General features: G+C 37.0%; 1 protein-coding gene across 1 annotated transcript in view; it reads left to right on the top strand.

The window, feature by feature from the left end:
* The first annotated feature begins 8,487 nt into the window (after positions 1-8,487).
* LOC139145392 (cartilage intermediate layer protein 1-like) overlaps positions 8,488-25,129 on the top strand; it is a 33,776-nt gene continuing 17,134 nt past the window's right edge. Inside the window, exons 1-6 of the mRNA XM_070716531.1 lie at positions 8,488-8,638; positions 17,844-18,018; positions 18,551-18,781; positions 18,937-19,170; positions 23,852-24,073; positions 24,245-24,478. Coding sequence (XP_070572632.1) covers positions 17,862-18,018; positions 18,551-18,781; positions 18,937-19,170; positions 23,852-24,073; positions 24,245-24,478 — 1,078 coding nt within the window. The 5' untranslated portion in view covers positions 8,488-8,638; positions 17,844-17,861. The remainder of the gene's footprint in view (positions 8,639-17,843; positions 18,019-18,550; positions 18,782-18,936; positions 19,171-23,851; positions 24,074-24,244; positions 24,479-25,129) is intronic.

The raw sequence follows: 25,129 nt of genomic DNA, 5'->3' as shown, positions 1-25,129 counted from the left end.
GTTTTTTTGCGCTGTTTGGTATCAGAAAGGGTATACTTTTCACTAGGTGTTGGTATGAGAAAGGGTCCGGTTTTAAACACAAACTGACATTTGTTAAAAAATCATGCTGTCAACACTGGAAACCCATGTATCTACATTCCAGATCTACCATCAATATTTCCGATCTGTCGTTTGACTGTTGGTACCCTGGTACGCAAGGCGAGTGAGTCGTATCTGTATACGTATGGTATAGTATGGTATCAGATACTAAGCTGTAGAAACGCAGTTATCTGTTGGCAGGGTAGCGTGAGTTGCTATGCGGGTCAAAGGTCAACCCCGCCACTCACATAGCAAGTCACGCTACCCCGCCAAGAGATAGCTGCGTTTCCACAACTAGGTATCAGAAAGGGTAGTTTTTTTTGCTCAAAACTGGTATCACAACAGTTCGGGTTTCCATGTTCGTGCGGAGCCCCCCCCCCCCCGTACTATTATCCATGGAGTTACCCCCCACCCCCCGAGGCGCGGACGTATACATGATGATCACAGTTACGGGTGTTTCAATACATATAATAGTGGCCATACATAGACTGACCCTTTTCATAAGTCTAGCGCCCTCCTGTGGCCACTGTGAATTTGAGGCCAAAGCGAGGCATGGGGAACCCCTAACTCTGGCCAGCCTGTTATGAAAAGAGTCCATTAGTGGACTGTTCATGCCAGAATCACGGGTTCCCGTCGGAAAATCGCACCCAAAAAATGGCAGCAGGTCATTTTGACGCGAAGAGGCCAGTAGGTAGAATTCAAGATGTATTGGAGACCATCGATGCTGGTTTAGTGAATAATCAAGGCTTACTGTGAGGGATATCGGCCTCTGAACTCAGCGATGGTGCGTAGCTGTGGAAACGCAGCTATCTGTTGGCGGGTTAGCGGGGATCGCTATCCGGTATCCGTGGCGGGGTTGACCTTTGACCCGCATAGCGATCCCCGCTAACCCGCCAACAGATAGCTGCGTTTCCACAGCTACGATGGTGCGTATCATTGCCAAATTTCCTATTATTCTATGCATACCACGCCGTGGCGGCTATGTATCGAAACACTGAGTCGTAACTGTGATGATGATGGATTGTTTTTTGTGAAGGCTAAGGCGAGTTTGGCACCTGATTCAAGAATCTTTCTACATCATTATGAGACATGAGACAAAATTCTGAAAAAGAACCAATACCCAGTGCTTAATATCATCGGAAACTGTTTAACAGAAGCAACAAAAATATAGTTTCTTTCATTCTTTTGATTGCAAATATATGATTGATTTTATGTTTTGTTTATGACGATATACTGTCACTGCTACCTATTGAGGCAATTGCCACTTTCACAAATGACACCATCGACCAACTGGAAACTCCACAGGAACACACTACTAAATAGACATCGCCACCAATGAACATTTTTTCCCAGCATTTCTTCTGAACACTGTCAAACTGTTTTTCATTCAGAAGTTGTTATAGATTGCCTCATCACTTCTTCCTAGTCAGATCATTTTAGACTTCTTGGCAGACTTATGATTCAGTCAAGTTTTATCACATTGTGGTGAAATTTGCATATTTGTCTTTTGGGGGCATTTTTACCTCTTTTTGGTTATCATTTTCTGTGAAACTGCAAGTCCAATTTGTTGTACAGCTATGTTTTTTCCCAGCATTTCTTCTGAACACTGTCAAACTGTTTTTCATTCAGCTGTTGTTATAGATTGCCTGATCACATCTTCCTAGGCAGGTTATGCCAGACTTATTATTTGGGCTCAGTCCAGCTAGAGACATTTCTCACAAGTGCCCAAACCAAATTCACTTGTCAATAGATGTCCGACAACATTTGTTTGTCTTCTTATCTCAAACCACTGGTCCAATTTCTTTGAAATTTTGTATACAGCTACCTAAGGATTACTGTAGTCAAGTGTATTCATATTGTGGTGACATTAAAATATGTGTCTTTTCAGTCAATTTTTCTCATTTTTGATCAAAAATCGTTTTCTCTGAAACCACTAGTCAGATTGCTGTCAAAATTTATTATGCAGGTTCTACCGATGATACAAGTTTGTCATTCAGAAGTGTTTACAGACTGCCCTTTTTCTTGTTGCTAGGCAGATCAGTTTTTGTGATTTTACCTTTTATTATACAAACCTTTGTCTTTATAAAATACAATATAACTTGTATTCAACCACATACTTTCCTCGTCTGTCTAATTTCACAAGTCAACCATCTTCCCTCAAATAAAAAACAAACTGCACATACACCTTGAGATGGTTATCTACTACCAAATATTCTTGCAAGGAAACTAGAGACCACTATGACTGAATATTGTTACGATGCCCTACATTCATTTTTGTAAGCTTGGTCGAGAGAGGTTAATAGCTTGACTCGAGAGCTTTATAGTGCGTCATCACCTGTTGTGTTCCAAGAGTTTATGTAAATTTTATGCGGTAGACATTTTGATGTTGCTGCCAGGTGTATACCGAATATATATAGACACTTTCTCAAATACAGGAGGAACTCAACAACATCTGAAAGGAGCTCGCCTGTCTGATCTGAACCTATGCTGCACAACGGACTGTATAGAGAACTAGAGGTTAAAAAAAAAGGCAGATATCGCAAAACAATCAACGATTTTTTCTTCAGTAGTAAGGAGGAAGAGGAAAAACGCTATTGCAAACTACAACACGAAGTTGTGGACTGTGTACTGAATGCCACGTCACACTAAAGACTGGACGGTTTGATTGAAACCACACTCCGCGGACTTTTTGTGAAAAGGACTGGTTAACACTCAAAGCTCTCGACCAAGCAGGATTACTTTTGTATAATTTTTGTGAGTTTAGTTTCTATTAAATAATTTTGGTTACTATTGAACTCCATAGTGCGCTTCTCGTAGCCTGTGTGTGGTTATTTCTACCATAACAATATGAAAGGTATAGGATGTCATGGTGGAGTGCGATGCATTCTGGATAATCAAGATTAAAATTGTATATACTGCCACCTACAACGTATTCCAATGCATTATGGGTAATGAAGTCACATATAAAAACTTATTCATAAATGCTTTTCAATTCGCCATGCTTTGTGAATTCACTTTTAATTTTAAGTAAATAATAGTTCCAATATCGGACGTAACAGACACTATACTCTGGCAGTTTGTCTAGTATAACCAATATAAGATCATATTTCTATAGCCATTTTTGTAATTTTTTGTGAAATATCTCTTCCATAAACCTTTGTTTAAATGCTTTGAAATTTAGAGTCAATGATCCTATAGTAAAACTAGCATTTTATTAGTTTTTGCTTTATAGTTCTGCTGTCATCGACGCGGAGCTTATCAAATAGATTGATTTTCTGTCGTCGTCCATCGTCCGTCAACAATTGCCTTCTCCGCTGAAACCGCAAGTCCAATTGATTTGAAATTTTATATGCACTTCACTTTGGGTGACCACACTTAAGTTTATTCAAATCGTGGTGAAATTTGCATATTTCAATTTTTTGGGGCATTTTTTTGCTGTTTTTGGTAAAACAATCATCTTCAATTCTCTGAAACCGCTTGTCCGATTGCTTTGAAATTTGATATGCAGTTTACTTAGGGTGACTTCAGTTAGATTTGTTCAAATCGTGGTGAAATTTGCATATTTGTATTTTTAAGGCAATTTTTGTCGTTTTTGGTAAAAAAATCTTTAAAAATCTTCTACTTCAAAACTACCAGTCAGACAGCTTTGATATTTGGTACATAGGTCCCTAGGGATGATCTATTTCAGATTTGTTCAAATTGTGCAGAAATATGCAAATTTGCATTTTTAAGGCAATTTTTGCCATTTTTGGTCAAAAAATGTGTTTCTCAAAAAGTACTAGTCTGATAGCTTTGAAATTTGGTATACAGGTTTCTACAGATAAACTAAATGATATTTATGGGAATTATGATGAAATCTGCAATTTGTATTTTCCGGGCAAGTTTTGATATTTTTGGTCAAAATATTTTTTCTCAAACACTGCAAGTCAATAGCTTTGATATTTGGTATACAGTTTCCAAGAAAATTATTGCAATATAAGTAATATTGAAATTATGGTGAAATCTGCAATTTTATTTTTAGGTGCAATTTTTGCCATTTTTGATCAGAAATTTTTATTCTCAAAAAACTACTTGTCAGATAGCTTTGGTTGACATGTTGATAGGGATGATCCGATGTAATATATTCAAATTATGATGAAATCTTCAATTGTTTATTTTACAGCTATTTTAGTCACTTTTTTCTGGCCACTGAAATGAGCTACCAAAGATTTCCACCTTCTTCATCAACATGTGTCAAAATTGTAGCTATTCTCTACATAAACACAGCAGAGCTATATCGGCCGTTAGATTGCTTGTTTCAGTATAAAATCTCTTCCCAAAGACAGCATGCGTGATTGCTATAAAGTTTGCCATTCATATTCCTACAAATGTTTTCTCTCGCGTTTTGTCAACCATAACAACACTGGCCCAATTTACTCATACACACATTTTTGGTGCTTCAGCTCAATGCAGATTTCTTCAGTGGGGGGTCAAAACCATTATTTCTTAAAACAATTGGTCCACTTGGTTCAAAATTGCAGCACCTTATGTGTACTCCCATTAAATATGTAGATTTGTTAAAATGATGTGAATATTGTATCATTTGTCATTTTTCTGTCTACTCTTTTAATTAAAGCCCCAAACTACGTATAAGAACAATTGATTACAGATGAGCAGCTTTTTAGTTTACATAAATAATGTCAAAAATGAGCGACTTTGTCCCTGTAATGTGCTTGCATTGCAACTTTTCCATGCCTTTGTGCTAAACTCCCACCAATTAATACTCCTGAATACAGTCAGCCGTGCTAAGCGACTTTGGCGCTATGTTTTATAGACAGAGAAGGTATTAGATTTGAAAACCAGTATGAGTCTTGTCAACTTCTACTTCCGTCTGTCAAGATCCGTTGACGTCATGCCATTGTGATGGGTCAAATCATAAACTGGTGGGGGTGTTCATGCTCGGGTTGAGGTGTAGGAGAACGATTTTGAGCTGTGACAAAAATCAAAAGGGACTTAACGGCATAGCCACAGTGTTGAGCTTTCTCCAAGGTTTCTTAGTTGACTGCGATCTATTACAGACTACTGAGCTGATACTCACTTTGTGTTTGCTCACTCTGTGTACGCTAGGTGAGTTTGGTACAGCTGCATTTCCTCATGGCCTACGTGATATGGGCCTGTTGCATAAATCTGCAGATGATCATAATTGCCTCTGAGTCTGAAAACGGTCATTGTGTAAGCCTGTCGGCATTTTCGTAGTATTTTTCTCATTTAATTTTGCAAAATATCGGCGAGTACCTCAAACTTTCAGATAACTCTTTCTTCCCAATCGTTTCCTGGAGTTTCAGAGTCAAATGGACGAAAATGAGTGAAATTTTAGACAGGAAAATTGGACGTCGGCCATGTTCAATGTTTACAGTACAATCAGAAGTTTATGTGGAGGAAATAAGTAACAAACACCGTTCATGATGCCCGCCCTCTAGGGCAAACCTTTCTATATGAAGTACCATATTGTGGAAAGCTTGACCAAAACAAAGAAGCATTTTAACTTTTAGAAAATGACAAATTGAATACGAAGATATTCTGAAAATGTCAAATACTGAGGAAAACTGCGCAAATATTCAGAGTATAAACATGTTAACTGATTGGTCAGTCTAATGAGGGAAAAAACAATGAAAATGTTTATGATCAAAAGTTTTTGAGATGCGCACATTTTAACAAATACAGAAATTATAACATTGTAATTACAAGACCAAACTATTTTTTCAGGGATGGGACAGGTTGGAAATGAGGGGTGAGAGATAAAGGCACTCCTATTGCTGCATGTGGATTCACCATTCCATTTACAGCATACTTATTTACTGTGTTGTGTTCAAGTTCCATATTGTACTCACTGTCATACAAGGATACATAAGCAAATGAAATCAATTAGAAAAGGATCAATGCTGTTGAGTGGATTTTGCTGAACATGGCTGATTTTAATAATTCGCCCTTTATATTTGGTATCCGGCAAAGTCATATTTTGATGTAAAGTCAAAATTAAAACTACATTGCTGACAATATATGTTACCTTTTCTGCATGAACTTTTCTTTTTTAGATTATAGTATATTAGTACGTCAAACAGATTAACAATTATTTTGATGTCAACCCATAATTTTACATCACAAAAACTGTAATTCTGCTAATTTATTTTATCTTTTCGTCATTTTTTAAATTTTGCACTGCACGAGATGATTGAACAAATTGCAATGTTTGAATATGTTAAACTCAAAAACAAAAATCCTTTGGTCAAAGATTACATTTTTTTTGAAAAGAAATTTACTTTTAAACACTTTTAGCATATGTTCTTTACAGGGTCATGTATTTAAAGGAAAATATGCCTATTAAAAAAGTAATTTCTTTACTTTTATTTTTTTTTTCAATACTGTGACAATTGTCATCCGTGAGGTTTTACAAATACACCGGATAAGCGTTTTTCATAATTTTCATAGGACTCTTTGGGAATTCCATCAAAAACAGTTAAAAGTGACTTAAAATTTCAACTTGGTATACATTCAATTTACAGGTGCCAGGTTGTGTATTTCACAAGCACTCAGGTCAGCAGGGAAGTGCGTCATTACTATTTCCCGATTGTTAATTCTTATTTGTGAATTATTTATACTTTTTTTGCCGCATTGAACTGTCTTTTAGGCAGTTTATATTGTAGCTTAGAATTTTTTGATTGATTTATTTAATCATCTTTTGGGTTTTTGGGTCCAAGTCCCACCTCATCCCCTACATCATCAACTATTTACCAACAACTCCATGCCAACAACCAATTACCTGACCTGGCCACACATTAGAGAAGGTACAGCGTCATTGACGGTAATTGTTTTACAGTTATCGTCCCTTTTTACCATTGAAACCTGCGTTCTGTTCTACTCCCTATTGTTTAGTGATAACTGTCAAGTCTCCTGGTTTTCCATGTGTTGCTGTCCGGCCCGATCTTGTATACCTAACAGTATGTTTCACTGTCATGAGCGTTATATGACCCAAACTGAGACTTGTTCAACTACATCAGAGCTTAACACTCTGTCAACGCCGTGTGACACTGTCCATAGACATGCAGAAAAGTGAAAAGTTGTTGAGAATGATATATGACAGATAGATAGACACGAATTACATTTGTTGCGTAGTTTTAATCACATTTACCAGTGGTTTACACATTTGATATGAAGACCACTTACTCAAGCAAATAATTTGGGCTGAAATGTAGTTCGAGGGCATTTTGGTTTCCCATAAGTTAATGAATATATGTTCAAACACTTTTTAATTAACTTTCCATGTTGGTCTAAGAATGTGGTTACCCCTTAAATTGTTTGGCATGACAACGTTGGCCATAGCACTAGAGGCTCAACTTGTACTAGCAAGATATTCCACAAGAAGAATGTATGTAAGTCAGTTATTTAGATATACACCGCTTAAGCGGCATCGCATTATTTCACAAACACCAGTCCACTATTTTTCTCGGAGTTTTCTGGCGACGAGATCAATACAAAATGACGCTGGCGTTCAGGTACACATTCGATTCGTCTCTTTGACTACGTTTATACTGAAAGAAACATTAAAACTGTTTTAAAATTACTCGTCGCTTATAAAGTGCGGCAACGGGGGAGGCTAATGAAACGTGCAAAACCCAGCGCATTTATTGAAGTTATCAAATCTTTAAAGGATTGGCAAATCTGCATAAGTCACGTCTGCAAAGCTGCATTAGCTTACATGTTAGTCAAATATAGATTTCCGGAAGGGTTACTTAATGGACGCGAACAAAGATTAGCGCAAACCTCATGGGTTTCCTACATTCACAGTTAGCGCTACTGTGATAGTGAACATTATGCTCTGTCCATGTCACCGCGGTCATGCAGAAAGTAGTAGCCTCGCAACAAAAAAATGAAAATGAAAAAGTGAATGAAAAAGGTAGAAATATGTTGTAAATGTCAAGACAGGAATTAAAATATGTGGAACACATAACTCATTACAGCCTTGCCTTGATCAGCAAGCGAAAACCTAGTGGCGTATACTCAAAGGATATTGAAAAAGAAATTAAAATTAGTAAGTCACTTGACGTCACTTATGTAACTAAGGATGAAAGGAGCCACCGACACCGTGGAAACATTTTGAAGTAAAAAATGTTAACATTTTGCCTCGAATAATAGTTTCAAAGAACTCCATAGATCGAAATACACGAATGTACACATTGTAATGATACATCCAACATCCTTATCATCTCTCAACAGAGACTATAGAAAAACAGCCCGGTTAACCCTTAACACACAGTGGGTGCGGATTGATACGCAGGTATATGTTATCCCCGTCGTTGATTGGATACTAAAATAACACCATCACACGTGATGCCGTAGCTATAACATTTCCAAGATGCACTGGACATACACTACGTAGAATAGAAGAGAGGATATTTATACCCAGTAAAGTGCGGCTTTTCGTACGTGTTAGCGCGCAAGCTGTACGCAACGCACATCCACTTCAAACGAAAACGGAAAGTCGAATACTCCGAAGACTCCATAACAATTAAGGAACTTTCAGGTAAGTTGTGTTTCTCTTTTGGGGGGGGGGGGGGCTTCCTGCCTGTTTTACTCTTCATTCACAAAGTTTTACCACTCATAGATATTTTAAGAAAAACTCATATCGAATGCCTATCGGAAACAACTTATCTTTGGTGATTTGCTCACATGTTTAGTTCTTGTACGCTTTGTTGTTTTTATTGAGGTTTTGTGAATAACATAATTATTTTGTCAAGTTTGATGTCCACGGAAAACCAAGGTTATACAAGTTTCCTGGTATTGAGGGAAGATGCTCACTATAATCTGGGGGAGGGGTCAAAGTCGGGGATCTCGATAGTTCCCTTAAAGGCGTCTGTATACGTGTGTGATCTACACATTAAGAAAGTATCTGTATTACACAGAAACGGTGTATAAGAATCGAATTGTCCAGTGCAAGTGTGTTTAATAAGTGAATTTTGAAAAATCAAGATATCATGATCAAAAAGCATGTGTGGTGAATTGTGCAATGTCTTATAGTAGTCAGAATGCATTACAGTTCAAACGGAAGTTGAAATCATAATGTAAATACGAACCATAGATTGCATAACTGGAACGCGACTTAGCCTTAACGTGTTCGATTGTTAAAATATTATTAATAGTTTAAAGCAGTACCCGAGCATAAATCTAGAGCGGCTGCTAATGCTGATAGCTTCCTTGAATGTTAATAATTTTCACCATTCACACCGATAAACTTGATTAAACTTGATTCTACGAATTTTCGGAAAATGTAAAATTCCGTTTAAGTTGATACACTGGTAGACATGCAGTTTTGCACATTTAGCAAATTATTTTTAAGATTTTCCTGAAATATGGTTAAAAAATTTGCATGAAGTTATGTGTATGTTATCTACCTTCTGAGCACATTTTAACTGAGAATGTTGCAGAATGGCCACCTAGCATTCATTTTTTATTGTATTGAGACGAAAGTTGACGTGTATATGTATTCCTGTATAAAGTTCCAATAGAATCTGTTCATGTTCGTGTATTGGTTCCGCCATAACATATAAAAATAAACAATCGTAACAGAATGATTGCTAAGAGTCCATATTGAATCATATCGCGGCAACAGTCAACATGCATACAATGTTCGATGCATGGTCGATATTATTATTCTTTTCTACGGCAAATAAAATGACCGTCTGACTTCCTATGAGTGAAAATCTATACCAGTTAGGAAGAACATGAACGGGGTTCACATATTTAGCCTGTGAAATTAATGTGCTATCAATAGGAAAGAAAATTTCCGGCGATTTCTAAAGTCATGTCGATACAATTTCTTCCCGTTTCAGCTCTTCTGCAAGCAACGTTTAAAACGCTTGGGTTGCTTTGTGCCGTTTAACGACGTCAGTCCTTGAAATCGTAAATGGACCAATCGCGTAGCCCGTTTTAGAGGGAATAACGTATATATAATGGCTGTTGACATCAAAAACTGTGAAAAATTCGCCAACCAGCGGTCATATTGAATAGTATCGCGAAACAAATTGATCTGCATATTGTCGTCATAGTATATAATCCTTGTTCTAGGATTGTAAGAATTTGATTCGAAAATGTCAGACAAACGATTTTGGAAAGACGGACAGACAGAGATAAATCTGTACGTTCCCTTTGGCGACTAATTGTTGCTTAAGGTAAATATTTTTTTTCCTGTATATTTCTTTGTTTCCCTATATTGCGTCGAAAAATTAACGCTAACTATCAGATCAGATAGTTATGATCTAGTCTATTTTCAATCCTCGCTTATATTAATCTGTCCGTAACATGAATCCAATTTTTGGTTTCCAACTTCCTAAAAGGAAATTTAGACGTAATGTGAAACCCTGGGAAAGAAGACCCGCTAAGACGAACGACCTATGTTGACCTTACTATAAATATACGACATCACAGCTCATTGGGTTTAGGGAAACACTATAAAGCATCATTAATGTGATTTCTTGACATGTTACATACATTTAATACGGCGATGAATCTCTTTTTGGAAATGTCAGCACCCCCAGCTTAGTTGATTTGAAGGAAGATGAAATCAAGTATAAGATCAGGTCTTGATTATATAATCTGGTCTATTTGCAAGGTTTGCGTAGCATTACTTTTAATATTCTAATGGAAATTTTCATTTCCCGTGGTATACAGTTCCTGAAAGAAAACTCTAAATAAGACGTTATGTGAAGCCATATCAAAACAAAGACCTGCCTAACCGTAGGACTGTTAATGACGTATTTTATAAAAGTGCGTACGACATCACAAGGCAACACCGTTTCATTTCTACAAACAATGGCCAGATTAGAAATAAAGAAAAAACATACTTTTCAGGGAATACACTAATCAGAAAACATGCTTCTCGTGCGATGTGCGTTGTCTCCGTTGCAGAATGAAAATCTAGGTCGCTTTAAACGGAAAGTTCGCCTCCTTACGACTTTGACAGGAGCTTAAGGTCCCTCGTCGTCGATGTTTTAAAAAAGTCTAAGTTCGTCGATGTTCAAAAAGTCTAAGTTTATTTTACTGCACGTGGGGATCATCTACCGTTTCAGTGTTTTTCGTCGGTGAACACAGCAATGTAATAGAGCGACGCAAAACACATAGATGCATGCAATCGCCAATGTCATGATATCGCTCAAAAGTCAAGTTAGCCTTATCCTAGACAAAGTCAGACTTTGTCAGACATGTGCAAAAATAAATGTGTCGACATGTATTTGAGAAGTGGGTGATTCAATGGCTATAGTATGGTCTTGTGTCGAACGGTCATGATGTTCGTACATAGGACAAAAGTGTATATCGCAGACAATTCACCATCAGCTCATTAACATCCAGGAATAATTGTTGCCTTATCTACTAAGATTGAACCTATACACTTCAGTAATACTAAGATCTCCATAAATGAAGCATATAATGTAAGCGTTGTCGAGTGTTGTTCAAAATAAACTGCGGCAATTCGATCCGGAATATATTTTATATCAAGATTGTTCGCAAAGGCGTTAGCTGCATGGATATCTCTCAACGTAAAAGTTTGTTGTGGCATGTGTAACATGTCAAAAATATACCATCTGTACTATCGATTATAGGATACATGAGCGGATATTACATAAACAAGTACATCTTTGCACATTCCCCTTTGTAATACATTGCCTGCAATCAATTTACAAATCGTGTATGCATGATAAACCGAACGTCGCACGCCCCATAGGATTCAACTGTAATTTCGTGACGAGCTGACCACAATGTCATCAATTGGCTGAAAGTGAACCGAATTGTTTCAACCTGATAACTCAGGGATTTAAGATTATCATATTACATATTTACATAGTAAGTACGAGTTTTTACAATATTTTGCATGAAAAAATCGGTAAACCGCATGAAAGTAATTCAAAAATATCAAATTCTTGACAAATTCATCGTTCGGTCCATACGGCTCAGTTTGGTCTAATAACACCCTTGGCCATGGAAATTGTTACAAGTGTGATTTTTATATATGAAAAACTGTATCACTGTCACGCAATTTTGGCAAAATAGTCTATTTTAATGAATTCTTATAATACTACTTGACATATTTCCTCAGTAAACTTAGAACTTTATATATCCGTACCCTTTTTAGGGTTCAACAAGGAAGTACTTGCAAGTACTTTGTACACTCAATACAATCCATTTCTTTCCTTCTCTGTACTCTGCATCTTGCTGATATCTTTCTACAAATTGTGGTTTCCTTCCTTCGCCGAAATGTGCATCTTGCCGATATCTATCAACACATTCTCTCTTTCCCCCTCTGAAGTCTGCATCTTTCTGATATTGTTCTACGCTTGTGTTTCCTTTCTTTCTATCTATACTCTGCATCTTGCTGATACGCAGCTAATAGGTATCCGTTTACCTTAATATCTAAATTCAATCTTTTCAAGGCATGCTTTCTTAGTTTGTCGGTACTCTATACTCTCACACAGGTACCGTCTATTCAATTTCGTTTCACTTCCTTGTAAACCTTATCTCCACAACATTTCTTTCAACTTTCCATTTTCAATTCTTGCAAAATTCAGCATTTGTGGTGTTTACTATTAGATCGATTGCAGGCCTCTCGCTAGTAAATATAATTTACAGAGGTTTGCGTTGAACCGTTGGCAATACGGGAACTAGACACACTGTCTAAATTGAAGAGTTGCCAACACTATCAGGTTTAGTGATTGTCAAGGCAGTAATATCGGCTCATAACAAGGAAATAAACTGCGAAAGTGGAAACATTGTCTGGAGGGAGGTAACGAGTTGCCAAAACACACCACACATCCATACACAGCCCGCTCAGAACACACCATTAGTGATATTGTTTTGGCTACGTCTGACCTCCTTCCAGACAATGTTTCAACCTTCGCCGACAGAGTTGATTTCTTTATTACTGATTGACATTACCGCTAAATTATTAAGTAGATCATTATAATTATGTAGATCATTAAGTATTCAGAGTACAGGGGTATAGCGATCTAATTTCGGCATTCGAAAAACTAACCTCGCTGCAGCATTCAGAATAGACCGTAGGCGAGCAAGTTGGCATGTTCGAATACTAAATAAAATACCATTCTACATGGTATACATAGAGACGACCCAAACGACATAAACTCGCAAAATAAGTACCCCAACCCAACGATCCAACAATTGTGGAAACGACCTGAAACGAGCCAAAGTGGGGTCGAAAAGCTGCGATCCGCCGTAAGTGAACGAATTCAAAACCGGTCTGTAGTCCTTAAAATGTCCTGGGGAGCTGTTCAAGGTCCACTTTCTTAGACAGTTGACGAAGAATCACTAATTAAAATGACTCGGGAACAATGCCACCCGTTAGCAAAGTATTGAATAGAACTGCAAGGAAAGGTCCTGATATAGTTGCATACAATCTACATCACTCCAGACGATAATGTCAAACTCACACGACTTCAGAGATGACTGTTAAACTACAGAAATGACATGTTAAGGCGATACTGAGTCGAATTCCGAGAAAGTGTGAATATCGGTATTACATCATTCTAACAGCTGTATGGTTGAACACTGAGCCTGTCGCGAAGTTGCGACATTTTGTTTTCGTAAGGGAGCATTCGTTTTTTACAGGGAGGGGGTTGGTGGAAATCAGGGAGGGGGGTTGACTTTGATTATTGATATTAATGTGCTTGATCAGACTAGGGTAGTTACCGGTGCATGTGTGAGCGAGAAATTTTATTTCGGAATTTCACCGAAATGTTGATTCACTATCTTGTCTATGAGGAAACTATAAATAATTTTTTTCCAATACAAAACTAGCTAAATGTTGATTCTCTATTCATTTTGTTCTGTAAGGAAACTTTCAATATTTTTTACAATACAAAACTAGATATTAAAATCTGTGCTTCAAAAGAAATTGACAGTTGATATAAATGTACGTGACGAGAATATTTGAAGGAGTAGATCTGAAAAACCAATATGATATTGGAATTTCACCCAGTGATTATTTGTAAAGTTGAAAAAGGATTATTTGAAAGTTCAAAGGTCAAATGAGAAATTATAAGTCAATTAAGATATTATTGATACAGACTGTGACATATCGGGAGGGTCGCTGTTTTTTGTGCATGAAAATTGTGGTGGGTAACTCTTTTTTGCAAATACTTTTGAAGGGCCAAATTTTCATGATGAATCAAATCTGATGATTCTTTTTTTTTGGGGGGGGGAGTCACAATTTACAATTGATGAATTTGCGGCGGGGGTTAAAATTTTAGAAATTTGATTTGGAGAGGGTCCCCTATTACATTTCCTTTGTCGCTCAAGTCCCACCGACCCTCTCCCCATAAAAAACGAATGCTCCCTAAATAGCTCAACTAAGAAACCCGCGAGCCGCACGACAGAAGTCCAAACCCCACGGCCAACCAAGGATACAATTATTGCAGCTACGAAAACAACAGCGTTACAGCATTGGGGTCTTTTTAACTCCATGGTTACGTCGATCCATGGTCAGTTCAGACAAAAAAGGCAAAAAGATGGAACAGCGAAACGCTTTGTTTATGGCTTTCAGACTGCTTTTTATTGGGTCACATGAACATTGTCGCCGAATGGGAAACATTCTTATTGATTTTTCCAGCTGGTTATCAGTCTCCGCTTTAGAACTAGGCGTGAAGTTCCAGCGTTAGGTACAGCTATTTTTTATTCTCTGGTTTTGACATTTGTATTTTCTCACCTCATTGTCGAAGAATACTAGAATAAATTACATACTTTCTTTCACATCGTGTAAATCAACCGAATTCTTTCCATCCCCTGTCGGGGACTGTTTTTGTGTGAGAATCGAGCACAGTATTTTCATTACCCCTATTCCTTCCTAATTTGACCAATTACGTCGTAAACCACATGTTACTGGTTCCTTGCAAACGTAGACAGACCCGCCCCGTGTGCGATGTGTTTTGTCAAAAGGTGAAAAAATAGCTGAAAATAACTATGAGTCGAGCAGTACGCCCGAGGCAAAGCTAGGTGCTCATACCGACTGGCGACAGAGTATTTTCAAACGAAAACGGACAATACCTCCGCTGCACGATGTACTCGGACATAAATCCAGGTATTTTGGGAATAACCTTACATTATCGTCCCAATCGCCCATGAAATTATTTGGGCGGTGTAAATTTCCTGGTAATGTTACAATGTCAAATCGTCACTATTTTTTTCTGGTTGAATTGATACTACGGTTTTTAACATTTCACAGACAATTCACATTCTTTCTTTTCGTTCTGTAAACTGAAAGCGAGTAACTATGTGGATCATCGGTGGTGTATGATTTGGAAATGACCATAAAGTTTCATTGGAATGTCGTTTCGAAAGTTGGATAAACACGATCAGCGTAAGCTGGTAAGCACGTAGCAGGTATGTAGTCTCTGATCGTGTAAGATCGCCGGAATTCCAGGCTCTTCTTGCGCTCAAGGTTGTTCAAAGAAGCTATACGCTTACTGTCATAGCCGATTTGAGCTTATGTGAGAGCAAATAGATTGCGCAAATAAATCATCAAGGCTCCAGACCGTTACTTACACACTTATTATACACAACCACACCCGATCACCACCCAAGCAAATTTAGTGTTAAACTGGACCACGGGTCCCCCGCAGCGGCCTTTAACTACACAATTATGTCCAATTCCACACGACTGCTCATCAAAAGTGGTTATACAAGTGTGGTTTTAATATGCTTAACGAACTACTGTGGTTAAACAAATATGACTTTCATATGCTAAACAAACTACCAAAACAATTCATTTTACAATGCAATTAACACTACACAAAATACACGACATATACAAGTATATAAAATCTCGTACACAGTTGCTTGTATATATATCTTCAAGGTCCAGTTCATCTACAAACATCTAGCAACTACTTACAGGTTTGAGTAAGGCTTGAAGATGAGTCTACCTTATTATGGGCATCCTGACATAGCGACAGGCTCCGAGTTAAATGGAAAGTCAACTTTACATTTGAATTTAGTAAGCAACTGATTTAGTTGGCATATGTAGATCTTCTTGAGCACCTCATTAAATACGTCCATACCTGTACCACAGACAAACATAGACAGACTCGTAACGGGTATTGTTTAAGGCGTGAAGCGGTTACGTAACCCATCCATGTTCGCCTCGCCTCAGGTTGCTCCCGCCTCTCTTTTCCGAAGAGTGCCGACCATGCATCCTTCGGTAATTTTCGGATTTTCGCCAATTGTTAAGCGAAAGTATGTTCGGCAAAGTTTGTGTTGTTGTTGTCGTGTGGTGCTGAGCGGAATTGACGTGCTGGCGAAAAGGGGAGTGTTTTGAGCTTCAGGAAAGTGAGTTTTACCGTTTAAAAAAAATTCCTCTCATATTTTTATGAATATATAATGAGTGTGTTTGAACCAAATTTGAAAGTCTTTTATCGATACTGTTTGGTTTTACTCAATGGTTTACGATCAGTCATACCGTCTTTAACACGTGCGTCAAGGAAGGACATGTTTATGAAACTGCTGCCGTGTTATGTTTTGATTGGGGTGAAGCAGTGTTTCTGGCCTGAGAGCTCACAAAGTAACTATGGTTGCTACGCAACTGGCAGTACGATGCCATATCGTCGTATTTTTCGCATAATCTCGTGCAATTATCAACCACAAACAAAGCCTCTAAAAAGTTTAACACCTTTCAAGCTCATTTTAATATGAAAAGCCAATAGTCTACCGAGACGACCATGGAACAAAAGGCATTATTGCGTTTCCAGTCTGTCCATATTTGTCTGTGCCTGTACATTGGCCTTCTTATGGTGCTTAAGGGTCAGATTTGTAGAAAATGGTAATTGTTTGACTAAAATTTAGTTACCAATAGTACGATAAGTAAAACAAATTATGATGTACCTTATTATGTACACACCCTTTCAATTATCAAAGCGACTAAAACTGGTACAGTGTTGATAATAAGTGGCATGACGCAACTCGTGCAGGCTTTCACCTCATTAATTATACGCATTTCTAATTCTACGCTTACCAATAGGATGAGAGGTTTGCATTTATGTGGGATATCAACCGGTATGGGAACTAACTTTGTTCGCAAATTTCTGCGATGACCCAGTAAGACCTTTTACCCACTTAGAGGCGTCTAAACGATTACAAGAGGTACAACCCTCAGGCTGGTATGTAACGGCATAAGGCTTTCAAACCACTTTACCTCGTTATGTATATTCATATCTAATTGTAGGCCTAAAAACATTAAAAGGTTGATATAAAATGAATGTATGTAACTTTTGATTCAAAATTTTCAAGCATAATTTTGAGTAATCTTAGGCCAACTCAAAGCTGTGTTACCTCTGTTCCCTGTGAACGCTTTAAATCCAACTAAGCTGTTCACAATGTGAATGTCAGTATAGGTCCAGTCCTACTTGACTCGGGCCCCTTTGCCATAAATTTGCTGTGGCTATACTTACAAAGCCATAAATTTACTAGGAATATTAACTCCTTCTTATAGGGCAGCTGGAAGTTAGTTTGACGTATTACTTCATGAAAACAGTACATAATTAATTTAGGGTAGTTGGAATACAAAAGGGCCTGGTCTGGTAATCGCCAGCCAACCTAGCCTTCCGTTGTTTCTCAATGATCACTCATCGCTCTGAAAATGCGTTTTTCTCGCGTCTCCTCGATCTTCACCTTTGTGGATTTTATTTGTATCTTGTCAGCCGATTTCTTGGCAATATTATGTATTTTAGGCTTTCAAATAATTTGCAATGGATGAAACATCTGGTGGTGTGCGAAGAAAAACGGCCCCAAGGATTCTCATTGGATGCGCGACACTGTTCTTTGTCACTGCTTTTGCCATTGCTGGTTATGCGATATACACGTTCGGCATACTACCTAGCAGCGAAGAAACATTTTATGACAAGGGTATGTAAACCTGAAGTAAACTATACTGAATTTATAAGATACACAGCATATACAGTATGTGTGTATGTCGACGTGAATTTGTGAATTCAGTACTCTTGCATCTGAAAACAGAATATCACAGCAATTATCCAGATTTTTTATCAAAATGACGTTTGAACTGTACAGAACGATGTCAACATTTATTGTATTCACAATGTATTTATACACAAACATACATACATACATACATACATACATACATACATACATACATACATACATACTTACTCTCTTTATACAAATTTCTAAATGAATTACTTCAAAAGCAAAGTAGTAATTATATAGGGGCAAAAGGGAACTTGTTGTGTGCTCCTATTGGTTTCTCCAAATTCTTCTTCATCTATTTCCATTCATTCTTTGTCACGTCTTATACCAGAAACTAAACTCGTATCAAATATATATATATATATATATTATATATATATATATATATATATATATATATATATATATATATATATATATATATATATATATATATATAATTTACAAGGTTCTATAGATGAGAGCGAATTACCATCAGTAACAACAAACATCCTGTCAACGAAACCGGAAAATGGAATGCGACTTACAACTGCAGAAATGAGTACTCATTCGCCGTTATTAAAGACAACAGATAATGACTTCACAGGATCTACTCGCCTTGCGCAAAGTTCCTCCCAATCTACTACCGATGAGAAGTCTACAATAACACTCCATGAAGACCCCTTGACGTATATAACCGGTATGTCTTCGTCTGTTTTGAAACTAATTTTTTGTATTGGTAATCAGTAAAACTGTATATATATATATATATATATATATATATATATATATATATATATATATATATATATATATATATATATATATATATATATATATATATTATCTACCAAGGTTCCACTATAGATGACAGTGAATTACCATCAGTAACCCAAAACATCCTGTCAACGAAACCGGAAAATGGAATGCGACTTACAACTGCAGAAATGAGTACTCATTCGCCGTTATTAAAGACAACAGATAATGACTTCACAGGATCTACTCGCCTTGCGCAAAGTTCCTCCCAATCTACTACCGATGAGAAGTCTACAATAACACTCCATGAAGACCCCTTGACGTATATAAGCGGTATGTTTCGTCTGTTTTGAAACTAATTTTTCGTATCGGTAACCATTACATACATATATATCGGTAACCATTACCATTATATATTTTGTATCGGTAACCATTATATATATATATATATATATATATATATATATATATATATATATATATATATATATATATATATATATATATATATATATATATATATATATGGGTTATTGCACGAAATTTGGGCGATACCCCGATACCACGTTGTATTCGAGTGATGTGTCCGTGTTTAGCAACGTGTAAAAATACGGACACATCACTCGAATACGACGCGGTATCGCCCAAACTTCGTGTAATAACCCCTTTATCATACATGTATGCTTTGGTAATGACGGTTTTCCTACGGACGTTCCGAAATTAGCGACGAAATAAACTAAAATCGACCCTGCTTGCTCCCCGCTGTACTTATAAAAAGTTGGTTGCTGAGGAGTGAGGACAACCGTAGCACTTCTTGATATTATTCCACTATTGGGCCATTCCACTTCAAGGGAGGGTTGATGGAGCACTTCTAAAGCGAACTATTTAAATATTAAGAGATCGAAACAGGTTTTCACAATTTGAAGAAGATTTATTTTTAGTTTAAAATTAAGATGGATGTAAAATGTAAGCTGGAGTGTGTAAAATGAGTGTGTTTTCGTGTTTTGATACATAACCTCATCCCTGCGTGAAAGTTATCAGGCCGTGCAAGTGAGTTAAGGCAGGGGTTCAGACCGAATTTCTGTCTGAAATTAATTTCTCAAAAACAACTGGTCATATTTTGATGAAATTTGGTATACATACGTAGTTTTGATAGCTCTTTCAATTAATGTCATTAAAATTGGCATAAAAAGGTGTCACGTGATTTTCATACCGATATTTACCCGCCAAAATAGATTATGCTATTTACCCGCCAAAATTTCATCTTGTAAACAACGTTTTAACTTTATTTTTTCGGCATATGATAACAGAGTAGACTCGAGTCAATCAACTAACATACCTTACAAAGGAAATTTCGGAGTTAATCACTCGATATTTCTGCCAAATAAGTTACGTACGATTTGTAGGAAAAATCAATTCTTGTTTGAATTTCGGTAATTTTTTAAGGAAACGTTACCAAATTATAAAGGTATGGTTGTAAAGATGTTTGAAGCCTAAGTTTTAGGATAGCAGAATTTCTAAAAATTAGAGCGATCTACAAGTTGAAATTTTCGAAAGAAATTTGGTCGCTCTGTACGCGATCGGTCCATCTTGCAAGCCATCCAAAAGTTCATGACCAAGTCGCCTACTCACAGTATTACCAAAACGATTTGTGATTGTAAATTAGAAAGTGACTTCACACCTTGTCTTTAATGTGTTTTGTGTCTGTATTGGTAAGGCTGTTAGTGTGACAATTAACAAATGGGTTGATAATTTAAAATAAGCCCTGGCGAGACGTGGGCATAGTTGGAGTGTCTCAGACCACCTTGAAATTTTGACCCCATATTTCGTAACCGGTTCGTTCCTCAGCCGCTTATATAAACATGGAGGTACCAAATGTCTCTCCGTGATATAAGTGTATCTCTTTCTTAATTTTATATTGTATCTATGTTGTTGATCTCTTGATCTCTAGGATACTTCTGTTTGGATCGTTTTGTGTCTGACTCTGTTCGTTAACGTTTGTTGCCTTAAATGCCGTGGACTTTGGCCTTTTCCAGTGTATCGCGGATGTTTGGATTTCTTTGTATGCGATGATCGGTTGTTTGGGGAATAAATTCGAAAATGTTTCGTCCTTTTCTGTATGTTCCAAGTTTCCACATAGTGCTTATAAGCTCTATTTTGTTGTGAACAATAGTGAGTGCTTTGTCAATTCGTTTGCTCGCTGGTGTTCTAGTTGCGAAATTCGTTTGTGATGTGATGTAGCTTTCCTGTTGTTATCTCACATATGCACAGTGTTGTTTTATAAATATTCATGAGCCCTAATGCATATTCATATTAACGTTTGACGCCCAAGCCTTAATTAAAGGCGGAGCCTCCCTTTATAAGGGCGCGAAGCTATGGCGACGTTCATTGTGTAAGTGGACACCAAACAGGCACAAACAGGCACACGCTTCAGAAAATGCCACTTTTTAGTTTTTTCCGGTCGCAAAAACGCAGACAGACTGCCAAGCGGTCAACGCGAAGCTGCTGCCGATCGAACTATGTGGTGATATTCGAATTCTAACGCGACTGGAAGAGGACTTTTAGGAAATTCGAGCATTGGTGGTGTTGAATCAATAACTGTTGGTGATTTGATCGACCGTCAATCAAACGCTTGTATAAACTCTGTTTGCAGGATTACCGAATGTGACAAAAGGTTGAGATCAGTTTGTATAATAGAAATCAAACATCTTACTGGCCAGGTGTTTGACTTGGAGGAGAACTCCACTAATGCGAATAACTGGGATTGAAAATTGCGGCTTTAAAGGTATACAGTCCCCTGTAATCTAAATATGCCCATATATGGCCAAAGGGGTGTTCCTTGGTATTAAAAATGCCCATGTGAGGACGCTGTTTTTAAAAAGCGGCCACCGCTTAAAATCTGTGATTGGTTTGATTTTCTCTTTCCATGGTAACTGTGGCAAAATTGGAACAGGTAACAGTATACCTTTAAGGTGAAGTACTACGAATTACGTCAAAATTAGGTTGTGGTGTCATTTTCTTGAAACTTTGCACAAACATTCTTGGAAGTTGTGCAAGTGCAAAAATGAAATAAAAAATGGGGGTTACCACGCTCGTTTCCATGGAAACGGAAGTTAAAATGGCGTCGTTAGAAATAAATAAAAATGATATAATTCACTTAAACTAAAGAAAGTAATTATAAAACGCTTAGCAAATGAGTTGATTTTAATAAATACCAAGAATTAAGATCCATATCGATCGAACGTATAGTTTTCATGATGTTTGTAAAGAAATTTTAACATAAGTATCGATTACAAAATGACGATATCGAAATTATTCACTACATAATTTTCTAACTTTTTTCCTGTCGCTTTGAATGGTGTCATTTTGACCAAACTTAGCGAATAAAATCCTGACATAATACCATTTAGATTACACTTTTAATGAAAGGGTGTCACCACGCTACTTTTTACAATATCTCCAGGTGAATGGATGATATGCGCCATGTATATGGGAGAGAAATGTTAATTTTGCTCTCATATTGAATAAAAACCAGCTTCTTAGGGGGTTAAAATATGACAAGGTTAAGGTCACATGTATTTCTAAGGGACTGGGTCACAAAATTAGGTAAAAGCGCAATTTCAACAATGACAGGTGATGTTAAATACATGCGCTACAAAATAACCCATTTGCGGCAGGCCGGAGTTAAATCTGCGCAGTAACGTTCTAAAGCGTGTGCGCGTCCGAATTCGGCGCCCTTTACCTTTAACCTACTTTGCGCGCCAAAATTGGGTCAAAGTACTCGCGCCACGCCAGCATTCGATTTCAAACTCGATCGAGTTATGAAGAGCTGAGAGCTAGCAGCTCTGCGACTTCTATGAATGCACAGTGGATATAATAGCAGTACCACTCAGTTTATCTCGAAGAATTATACATGTCCCCAGACGTCAAATATGCCGAATTTACCATCTTAGAAAGGAATTTGTGAGCGGATTAGGGAAAACATGAAGTGAGCACACTATAAGCTGTAGTGTCGTAACTCCTTCGTGATTTTTTTGCTGTACGAATAAAACATTTCAAAGGTATTTACGTCCTCTGCTCGTATAGTTTCTTTCCTGGCTTGCCTAAATAGAACTGAACTTCCTTTAACAACCTAAACGAAAGTTTGACTTTCTCTGGATCTTACATTGTATCTGAAACCCGCACCGGTGCCACCGGACACGATCATGACCTGTGAATTACACAGACAGGTACAAATCGGAAATATATATGTGCACCTTGTCTGTCGCGAGTATTTTCACTCAGTGCGGTTGGACTTTTGTGGCTCATTTATGGCTGTAAACGATGTAATTCACCACCTAGATACTTAAGCTCATAAACAGGAAACTTGTCGTAAAGCGGTTCTACCATGATGCACTGTCTACCGGTTTCTTAATTTTCAGCAGCGTAGACGACGTGAAAACACTGCACCATATGTGACTGGCCGTGAACGATGACAGGTGTCGGCAAATGATACAAATTTTTAATGCGTTCGTTTGTATGTATTTTGGTACAACTATACTTGTACCCAAGTGCAATGCCCATGAACTGACTGCAAACAACAAAATTTCGACCATAATCATAATGACGTTTCGGATTGTTATTTATTTTTTTCGCTCAGCTGTTTTATATGTATATGAACATTCCAACAAAGGTCATGCATACCAGCGAAGGTCAAATGTACGCGTAGCTGTAGTTAGGTTACAGTGAAAATCTAATTCGTATTTTAACTTGTTAAAATACGGATTCATATCAGTACCGTCTAAACAGTAGGAGAATGGCAATACAGGCATAGCATGTATGATATATGTATATATATATATATATATATATATATATATATATATATATATATATATATATATATATATATATATATATATATATGTATGTATGTATGTATGTATGTATGTATGTATGTATAATATAATATATATATATATATATATATATATATATATATATATATATACTATTTACCAAGGTTCCGCTATAGGTGACAGTGAATTACCATCAGTAACCCAAAACATCCCGTCAACGAAACCGGAAAATGGAATGCGACTTACAACTGCAGAAATGAGTACTCATTCGCCGTTATTAAAGACAACAGATAATGACTTCACAGGATCTACTCGCCTTGCGCAAAGTTCCTCCCAATCTACTACCGATGAGAAGTCTACAATAACACTCCATGAAGACCCCTTGACGTATATAACCGGTATGTCTTCGTCTGTTTTGAAACTTACTTTTCGGATTGGTAATGAATAAAACCATATACATACATACATACACATATATATATATATATATATATATATATATATATATATATATATATATATATATATATATATATATATATATATATATATATACATTGTCTACCAAGGTTCCACTATAGATGAGAGTGAATTACCATCAGTAACCCCAAACATCCCGTCAACGAAACCGGAAAATGGAATGCGACTTACAACTGCAGAAATGAGTACTTATTCGCCGTTATTAAAGACAACAGATAATGACTTCACAGGATCTACTCGCTTTGCGCAAAGTTCGTCCCAAACCACAACCACTGAGCAGTCAACAACAACGTTCCAGGTAGATCCCTTGACGTATATTACCGGTATGTATTACATTTGGTATTGGTATTTAGCAAAACTCTATTATCGATGCATTCTTCTGCCTTCCGCGTCGCCGAAATGCTCAATCATCGTTTTGCCATCTTGGATGCAAATTATAAATTTTATTTTATTGTTTAGTTCAGTTCGTTGCACTCTAATGAGATTAGGTTACCATCAAGCAAATATTTTCATCATTTTGTTACATGAAACTAAATTTACTTATTTTGTCCAGAGACCCTTGAGGGTGTATGTTTTGCCCGAAGTGCACCGACACACAAAGGATTAGCCGAACACATACAACGCATTGGGGACAGGATGTAATATTTTTCAGTCTAATGAATTTTAGAGAAGACTTAAATTCAGCTGTTAACAATATCAAAGGACGCTACCTAAATAAATGTTGTGTTGGCATTCAAAAATGATTTTGAAGAATAACAAAAGAGTTCATTTTACGAATAGAACAAAATTAATTGAAAATACATCACAGGTTGCATATCGATTTTACGTTTTTTTTTCTTAAAGAAGGTGCAGGTATTTTGTCTTATGCTGTGTGACTTTGTGAAGGTCACGGAGCTACAAAAATGAAGGATCGAATTTTGCCGATTCTCTATCTGTCGATTACTTTTTGACTTGTATTATTCATGTCGTATTAG

This window comes from Ptychodera flava, chromosome 12 (assembly GCF_041260155.1).
Source record: "Ptychodera flava strain L36383 chromosome 12, AS_Pfla_20210202, whole genome shotgun sequence".
In the NCBI taxonomy this organism is placed as follows: Eukaryota; Metazoa; Hemichordata; class Enteropneusta; family Ptychoderidae; genus Ptychodera; species Ptychodera flava.
The sequence above is the reverse complement of the archived record's forward strand: the minus strand, read 5'-3'. Positions and strand labels throughout refer to the sequence as shown.